Source organism: Macrobrachium nipponense, chromosome 3 (assembly GCF_015104395.2).
Source record: "Macrobrachium nipponense isolate FS-2020 chromosome 3, ASM1510439v2, whole genome shotgun sequence".
Taxonomy (NCBI): Eukaryota; Metazoa; Arthropoda; class Malacostraca; order Decapoda; family Palaemonidae; genus Macrobrachium; species Macrobrachium nipponense.
In genome coordinates this window covers 72,162,881-72,172,880 of record NC_087202.1, presented here as the reverse complement: position 1 = coordinate 72,172,880, position 10,000 = coordinate 72,162,881, and the positions used below count along the sequence as shown (strand labels likewise).

The following is a 10,000-nucleotide window of genomic DNA, read 5'->3' as shown; positions in this document are numbered from 1 at the left end:
ATTATTATTTGTGAAACGATGTCTCTCGCTTTTATGCTTGTAACTGATGTAGAACGACGCAATTATTGCCGTAATGCACAAAACGTTTCAGACTCTTGAATGAGAGACGGTGTTGTTTCAATCCAATTAGAAGGGCGAGTGGTGTCACCAAGAAATGTGCGAGTAGTTTTACATTGATAGTAAGCTTGGGGAATCTCATGGTCGCCAAAAAAATAAATTAATTAAATAAAACAAAATAAAGATAACTCATCAAAGTAAAGCAGATCGGTACTCCTCAGTAACAAAATTGCAAATAAGTCAGCAAAAAACGTCATCAGCCTCAAAATATTCTCTCTTCTCTCTCTCTCTCTCTCTCTCTCTTTGTTCCCAGGTAAACCTTACGTATCAGCGGTCTTTAGCTCGTGTGATATTATTGGCATTGTGATTATTTCATGGACTGTCTATCCTTTTAATTGACGACCTGAGGAGTGTTGACGGGAGTGTCACTCATGTTTCAGGTCTCTCCTTCCCTCCATAAAATTTAAGTGGCTGCTCCTGTGAAAAAGATTCTTGCTTTGATACGATATATGTTTTCTTTCCTAGTGCCTTTGTATCTCACATTTTGGATTCTCGGCATTAATTCATGTTATAAACACTTTGGTATTTCGGTTTTCGCTTATCTATTGACTCTTCTTTTTCCTACGTCGTTTAATTACACTAGCAACGTATTTATTGGAAAATTTGGTGGCTTATAGGGAAGTGTATTTTCCGTGCGTCATTAATGTTTTTTTTTTTCATGATTCCCGTGGAAAGTTTCACCTCGCCATTTTCAAGTGTTTGTAAATGGCGACGGGCCGAGTAATTCTATGTACGAAATGATTTTTGCTTTTTCCAAATGCAGTGTGCGGGTTTTGTATGAAAAATGTATTTTGGCTTCGGCCATCAAGCCAGATATGTAATGTCAGGACGTGTTGTTCATTACCAGAATGCGGAATTATATCTGAAAGGCAAAATAAACAGGAGAGCAGTGATCTCCGTTGGGTGGTTCGAAAGCGTTGAAGCTCTCTAATCCCAGACACACGACAAACCAAATTAAACTAACCTTTTTGTTTCGCCTCCACTTTTCTGTTGCAGTTCACTTTTGCCCACTTTTTTATTTTTTTTATTTTTTTTTAGTATGTTTCTGCCGTCGTCTCTTTGATTGCTGTAAGTCTTGTGGAAGCGCGCTTTCGAGTGTGCGTTTTTTCCTGTGAATGAATTGGTGCGTACTTTTGTGTACGAACTGTGCTTATATATATATATATATATATATATATATATATATATATATATATATATATATATTATATATGTGTGTGTGTGTGTGTTTGTGTATTTTATATACATATATATTATAATAATAATATATGATTATGTATATATATGTATAAAGTACACACACACACACACACACACAGAAACATTCTGATATTGTTTAGCCTTCATTCGCGTAAATAACTCAGACAGGTGTTGAATTGGCATATTCTGTGTTCGACCTGAACATGTAGCGATTGCAACCTACGTGGTTGGTATTTGATTGACAGGTGACCTAGATTTATACAAGTACGACGCGCTTTGTCTGCTAGTCTTCCTCTCTCCTATATCAGATTAAAAATGATTTGAACTGGAAAGGATTCAAAACCAATTACAATGTTCTTTTTGGTTATTCTTTTCCAGAGGAAGGTTATACCAGTGTGGCGTCTGAATTGAAAATCATTCCCGTCTTTGTTAAATCGACAGAATATTGCTTCTCTTGCTTTTTCGTTATGAAGATTTGTGTCTTTTCCCTCGGTCTTTTTTGTACGTGAAACAGGCTGACCATCTTGTTCTGTAGGTCAATAGCTTTTCAATGTCAGTCTCAGGTGAGTCGAGTTTTGCTTAAAGAAAGGTGTTAGAACACATGCTTGTTCTCAGAGCTTCATAGCCTGTTAAAAGTTTTACATCACTTTTAGACTCCTGTAGTATGATCAAAATTTGACTTGAGAAATGACGACTCTCTCTCTCTCTCTCTCTCTCTCTCTCTCTCTCTCTCTCTCTCTCTCTCTCTCTTGTGCCAACTAGATTGATTAAATATTTCGTCTGACAAGTCAGGCTGGAATAGAGATAGGTGGTTCATTAATTCGATAAAATTTGACAAAATGTATATAACGATGACTTCTTGTGCTATACACATAGATATGGACTACATTTACACATGCATTCATACATAAACTTGCAAATAGCGAGCTTATTCATTAGTTCCGTATTAGCTGGTTTGTTCTGCGGATTATGTTCGTCTGACAGAAATCTTCTTTGCAAAAACCAAATCGCCCAATTTTATCTTCTGAAAGACAGTAATACATTTTACGATTCATGGTTCTGGAACAGGAATAATTTTCCTTCCCTTTTCGTCAGTGTGGATATTACGGCAGTTCCGTCTTTGAGCCCAAGTTTCGATCTAATTGAATTTCATTGTGGTTGTCCTAATTGTGAACGAGGTTACGTGTTATATTTCAAATTTTCCATTTACTGTATGTTTTCTTCATGTCTTTTAATTGGGGTTCAAAAGATAACAGAGATGAAGGATTTCATATATGTTATTGATTTAGAAGAAGTCTGTTGTGTATATATCTCATGGCAATTTATTGTTATTTTAAAAAGAAAACGCAATGATTGTTCACATATCCTGGTTTTGGTTTGAAGTAAGTTTTCACCTGCAAGCATCCCCTCTTTCTTGTGGGATATTGTTATTTTCGCCATATTCATTGCTATTCGCTTTGAATATTTTAGTCTATCTTGCTGCAACTGTCTCGATTTTTTTTTTTTTTTTTTTTTTTTTTTTTTTTTTTTTTTTTTTTTTTTTTAATACAGAGGAAGCCTCATTGCTGGTATATTTGGCCTGTATCTTCATTGCTGGCGTAGAATAGCTTACTTGTTCGAAAAGTACTGGACTTCTTCCTAGAAAATAATGTGACAAAAATCAAGTCTGGGCGGATACGGACATAGTTACCGACGAAAGGGGACATAGTTTCACCTTTGTTTGTTTCTATTCCCATCGTCAATAAACAAAATGAATGAATAAAATGTGTCGCTTTGTCATGAGCCATTGCTCAGTATACGTGCCGAGTGTCGTAGCAGTTCGGACAGTTCTTACCTGGCCAGTCGTTGCGATTTGGGTGGTGATCTGGACCTGAATGGGAATCTGTTGGGAGGGGAAAAGTTCTGCTTGTTTGAGTTAACATTTATAAGCCAAAATCTAACGGATGAAATGTGGATGCAGTCCCTGCAATTTTAACTATGCATGAAGATGGAATATTATATTAGGAATATTAGAGGTGTGTGTGTGTGTGTGTGTGTGTCTGTACTAGTTCTGTTAAATCTTTATTTCAGTCATGATTATGAATGTCTAAATAATTCATCACTTTTTTTTTACTCCACTAACATATTGGCCACGTAGAAAAGTAACGGCAACATTTACTGCTAGCTCGGCTTCTTCCTCAGTTAGGTAGATTTATCGGGAACTAAACACACTTTTATAATATACTGAACCGGGTGAATATAATTTGCTAAATGCAAAACTATAATTCGATCGTAATTGTTCGCTTTTCTTCTTAAGATTTCTGGACTGTAACGTTAATCAGAGGTTATTCATATTAGATGTGCGTATTAGTAAATGAGAAAAGTTCTTATTTTCGTTTGTTGTCGACTGTCATTTGTATCCTGTATACGTCATTGTGTAATTTAGAATTAGTTATCTAGTGTCGATTATCTTGTGGAATAACTGGGTATTCCGTGAAACATATGGATGTTATTTTGCACATTGCTTTTCCCCTATAATGATAATAATTGCTTCTTTCCATTTTCCTCCCTCAGGTGAAGATGTGACTGGTATGGGTGGCGTGGGCGTTTTCCTCATTACCACGCAGGACGTGAGTGTGGGCCAGGAACTCATGTTCTGGGCCCATGACCCTACTCTCGCCTGGTCCCGCAAGAAAATGGAAAAAACCAGTAAGTGGACTACTTTTTTTCTATAGCTGCAATACATTTTTGTTTTTTCAGGGGCCAGACTCTTTCCTTTCCATTGCAATCGATCATTCTGCCTGGTCTTGGGTTGGCTTTCAAGATTGGTCTCTGAAGTATGAGTGGTCGAATTTCGTTCAGGTTATTTGCAATTTTATGACACACACACACACACACACACACACACACACACACATCAGACAGTTTAAAGGTCCACATTTGACCGACGGACAATTTTATGAACACGCGTTTCACGTTGCTAAGTGAATCTGCTGTGAGTGAAGCATCAGTATCCGAATAAATAACTTATACCTTAAAAGCTTTCTCTATATGATTAGTATCAAAGTAGCTATATCAATAAACGTAAAGGAAATGGTATTTTCAGCATACGAACTGATTTTTTATAGTGCAGTCTCCAGTTGATTCATAATACTGATCTCATTCTGGCAGATCTTATGCCAGTAATTTCGAACAGTAGTGTTCTCCTTTATGGTGGAACTGTAGCTATCTAGCTGCTGTTGAGTTCGCAATTGTTGATGACATTGTCGACTTTAAGCTTGTAATTGAAAAATCAAGGAAAAATATCTTTTAAAGCATCTCGTCTCCGTAGGGGGTTAGTGCAGTCAGTGCACCTCATGCGGTGCGCTGTAGACATTACTTAAGGTTCTTTGCAGCGTGCCTTCGGGCTCTAGCTGTACCCCTTTTCATAGTCTCTTACTTCAGTCTTACTTTCCACCCTCTCAAGGGTTTTCCTGCTGTTACACATTTCAAACCTTTTACTGTCAATTTCCGTTTCAGCGCTGAATGACCTCATAAGCCCCAATACTTGGCATTTGGCCTAAATTCTATATTCAATTAACGCATCTCGTAATTTATTCATTAAGTAAATGGGCTACTGAAAACGTCTTCCGTAATTCAGGTTGGTCTTCTCCGTTATCGATGATGAAAGATATGATAAGGATGATGAGAATGTCTGCAAAACGCTGCAGAGGAATGAACACCGTCAGTCGCTGGGTTGTTAAGGTGGGATTAGGCCCGGTAGTTTAGTCTCTCAACTGATGAGTTACTAAGGTCACATCGGGAATCAATGGCACGGGGTTGTTTCGGTAATGGGTATTGACGGGTCACTAGAATAATTAGGCCAGCTCCTATGTTAATTACCCGAAGGACAGAGGGAAAGAGACTGGTTATACTGGTAAATAAGTTGCTCCCGGCCAGGGAGGATAGCCGAGATAGAAAGGTGCGAAATGACCTCCGTGGACAAACCAGTATTCTATTCAGCTTACCTTTTGGAGGAATGACTCTTTTGATGAAGTATTTTAACTTTGCCAAGAATAAGTTTACAAAAAAAAAAAAATAAATAAATAAATAAAAACAACAACAACAACGAAAGCTGCCATCATTTCGTTTTTTGTTGCTTTGTTTTGTTTTTCAGGATTGTGTAGCTGTTGCAGTTAGCCCTGCACTTCACAGCATCAGAGATACAGGAATTCAGTAGAAATATTAGAATCTGTAACGGTTATGGGAGGCTTTACTCTGCGAGTCATGTTGACCTTCATAGATGATTCAGATGAAGTAGGGAGCATAATCCGTAGATAACATTAAATTCTCGATAGTCGTAACGCAGGTTATATTTTTTTTCCATGCAGTACGAAACCAGTCGTAAATTCTCGCAGCTTCGTCATTTTCATAGTATAGGATTCGTTGACTGTTTTAATTCTAACAGCTAAATTGTATAGGACGTAACCAACTTATTGTTCGGACCTTTAAGCATTAAAGCAGTTTTATTCCTTCTTTCAGCTCAACGATTCTGCACTTTAAAGAATCTCATTTGACGCTATTCAGAAGAAGCATTCTAATTAACCTCTTGTTATTCTTAACAGCCAAATTGACGTTAGGATTAGTCAGACTCGTCATGTGTGTATTGTCTCCCATTATAAGTAGTCATTTTTAAAATGAGGTGCCTAACTGCCTTGCTTCATTTAACCTTTTGCAACCGCGTTTCCCCCGAATGATCTTGTGAGGGATTTATTTTGTATAGCAGATAGCTAGCTCGAACTTACTTTGACATTGAATGTTACTCCTAAATTGTTTTTGCTTATGTGTGAAACCAATGATTCCAGTGTTATTTCTAGATAGATGCACGGTTTGGACGCAATGCTCTTCTAAGTATTCAGTAAAAAGTTGGCCAGAATATGTTGTAATTGTGAAAGTACAGGATTATCGTCATTGATTCATGAGACTTTTTCCACTTCTTTTTTTTAGAAACGACACAATATTACAATAACCGATTGAAGATGACCAATAATACATTTACATAGTGTCTTATGTAAATGTAGACCTCTCAAGGATCTAGATGAAAAAATAGAATAACCATTAAAAGTGAAAACCAGTAGGTTCATGTAACCTTATAAAAAGGAAGCGTAAGTAGCTTTGTAATCTCTGTCTAACATATCAAGCACGAAAAATAGAATTATCGTCAAAAACTGAAAGCCAGTAGGTACATATAGATATAAAAACTAAGCGTTGATAACTTTCTGATCTCAGTTAAGTATATCGCGTAACTAGAACTTGATCCACGTTAAAGCAGAGCATGATTATGAGAGAGAGAGAGAGAGAGAGAGAGAGAGATAGAGAGAGAGCGAGAGAGAGACGAGAGAAGATCGAGACGAGAGAGAGAGAGGAGAAGAGAGAGAGAGAGAGAGATAGAGGAAACGAAACTCCCATACAGCTAAACTACCATCGATATTATTAGAAGATACGCTGGAAGCAAGATGTGTTAAGTAAACTCAAGCGAAACTCATCCCGTTGATCGGGGGAGCTTTGTGTCCATGGACAAACTAAGGTTTGTAATGGTGAGGGCGTTATTTATAGCAGTCATAAATAGGATCCTAGACGCTGAAGTTGATCAGAACGCTGCTGGCGGCACCAAATATGGCCATGTTCGCCGGTGATGAAAAATCTCCTGGGGCTGAACGTCGAAAGATGAGAACGATAGAGAGGCTCTGATAAACACCTCATTTCACAGAGAAGCCGCGACTACAAATATCGGCGGCGCTAATACCCAGGATCAAATTAGTCACGGTAAACAACATTGAGCGCACACGTTGTAATTGTGTCAGCGGCAACACTGTTTAACACTCAAGTTGATTAATGTAATTTATGCAGCCCCGTTGTTATTGTACAGCGATGTGCCTCCACTGGAGCAGGTCAGCGGTTTGGTTGGCTTTCATATGATGTTTCAGAGGGTGTATCAAGGCCTTACTCTGTGTTATTATCTGATTACGAAATGCTGCAGGATCTTCTTGGTGGATCAAATGGCGTTCAGTAAGATATTTAAACCCACAGCATTGTGATTTGCTCCATCTTCGCTTTAAAAGACTTTGTATGGCTTGAGTTGTATCATTAAGTATGCTAAAGCATTGAAATATGTCTAAGTTTTTAGAAATAACAACATGATAACATCTCGTTACTGTTGAACGCAATTGTAAATAACTTCCGCCTTATTCAGAATGGGAACCGGCAATATTCAAATATTTGTATAAGCTATTATTTCCAGCAATTGAGATTGTGATTTAGATATGCTCCTGAAGGGAAAAAAACGACGGCTTTACAACTGCTTATAAATTAGAATTATAAATGTGAAACGATTGAGAATTAAGTGAAATACAGATTTCTAACCTGGATCAACCGCTAGGAAATTGCTTGGTATTTGTACAGAGGTTGTGCGTATTGAGCTATAAGTATGTGTTTATGTGTGTGTGTGTGTGTGTATATATGTATATATATATATAATATATATTATATATATATATATAGTAAATATATATATGGATTTATCACGTTCCTAACTTTCGTGATTCAGTTATTCATACATATATATATATATATATATATATTATATATATATATATATATATATATATGTGGTGGGGTGTGTGTGTGTGTGTGTGTGTGTGTGTGTGTGTGTGTGTGTTGATGTGTGTGTGTGTGTTTATTTGTGTATAACGTCGTTTACTCGAAATGTAAATTATAATAATTACCGAATTTATCATCCTTATATACTGCACTGTAAAGTGCCTTAGTACCTGTTCATGAATTATTCCCCCTTAATTAATCTCTATACAATTGAACAAACAAACTATAATTATATCGTCTTTCTGTCGGAAAACTAATAATTTCTACCTTTTCATGGTCCACTGGATTCATGGAACGAATGTAATTACAAAACCAGTAGCAATTATTTTTCATAGATTGATCCTTAACGTTATTCATTCTGTATGATTCATAGTGACTATTTTATTGTGTGCTGCGCATATTTATGTCGATGTTGCAATCGACCCTATAATTACATAATCAATACCGAGCACAATTGTTGAAATCTTTTCGAGTATGCCATGGTCTGTTATCCCCGGCATATTCATTAGGATGCATTTTGCACTAAGGTAATTGAGCCTCATTATAATTGATAATTTCGCACATGCTCAGCAAACACCAGGGGAACACTAGATCAAAAGGATGGTGTTTGTGTTTTAATCTCTCTCCCAACAATAGCGAGGCGACTAATCTTCCCTCCGAAAAATGACGAGCATTTGCTTTTGCGAGAACCAGTCTTGCAAGCGTCCGTGATGATTGATATCAGATTGGAATCACCACGCCTTAGAGACTGTGACGATCCTAATTGAAAGAGTCGCGTTGTCATCTTTGATTGCGATGGCAGGGAATGCGATCCAACAACAAGTGACACTAAAAAAAAAAGAAAGAAAAAAGGATACTGAACGTAATTGGCTATAAAATTGTAGAACATGAATATATACATCTTCTAAAGGGTTTAATTTCAGGCTCATCCTCAAGGGAAACGAATATCATTTTGTCTATCGATTACCTCCTTGCAATGGATCGTCGAGGCTGAAAATGAGCTGTGTTGGCTCCATGTCAAACATTTCTCTTTGACGGTCTGGGTTTTGTAAGATGCGGTACGCGGTGCGGTCACTTATACCTCGAACCACTGGATTTCCATTGTTGAATGCTTTATATTCCGTTTAATAATTCAGTCTCCTGCATTTTTGCATTTCGTCCCTTGCTTAGTATACGTGCTCTTAAGCACGTTTTGTTGAATAAATATCATCTCTCTCTCTCTCTCTCTCTCTCTCTCTCTCTCTCTCTCTCTCTCTCTACCCTCAACACCACCACCACCTGCTATCACGCATGTTGCAGACAAGTCCAAACTAAGGTTATTGTTGTAATATATTGGGCACTTAGTTTTGTCCATATGCTAGCGAAATATTTTTGCTGCAGCTGCCGTGAAAATAATGGGCCTATTATCGGATTGTTATTCTCACTTGTGATGGTGATGGTGGCACTTTCTTCTTCTTCTTCTCTTCTTCCTCCTCTTATTCTGCTTCTCTTCCCCGTTCATACAATTTCTGCTTCCCAGAAAATCGCCCAGGGATTTTCTGGGTAGTCATAGTCGTCGGTAAGGCGATTAATTGTCAGCGTTTGTGCTTCTCATTTTGGAAGCATTGCAAATTCTCTTTTCAGTCTTCTTTCGCTTTTCTTTTTCCTCTGATCTTGTGCCACTTGGGGATCTGGCCACATCTTGGCTTGATTTTTTTCTCCGCTTTGAACAGTATTAAGTAAGAGGCATTGTTTTTATTTATAAATAGTCAGGTGACTAATTATTTATATTTCTATATATATATATGTGTGTGTGTGTGTGTGTGTTTGTGTTTGTATATGAAGTTGTGTTGGAAGTACATTACTTTGTACATATAGCTGTTGTCTAGTTCACAGTCATCCAAGGTTTATACATCTTGATGTCCTTTTCAATTATTATATTTAAAGGTTTTCCATCCGTCTTTTCTGCTTCTTTTGTGAACTTCAGTCACTCTTCACCTAGACCCCTCGTGTGCAATAATTCTATTTTAATATATATATATATATAGATATTATTATATCTATATATACTATATTTATATTTATT

General features: G+C 37.1%; 1 protein-coding gene across 6 annotated transcripts in view; it reads left to right on the top strand.

The window, feature by feature from the left end:
• LOC135221806 (uncharacterized) overlaps nucleotides 1-10,000 on the top strand; it is a 938,326-nt gene that overhangs the window by 836,637 nt on the left and 91,689 nt on the right. For all 6 annotated transcript variants that reach the window (XM_064259684.1, XM_064259685.1, XM_064259683.1 and 3 more), the window contains one exon: nucleotides 3,871-4,005. In XM_064259684.1, the coding sequence (XP_064115754.1) occupies nucleotides 3,871-4,005 (135 nt within the window). The remainder of the gene's footprint in view (nucleotides 1-3,870; nucleotides 4,006-10,000) is intronic.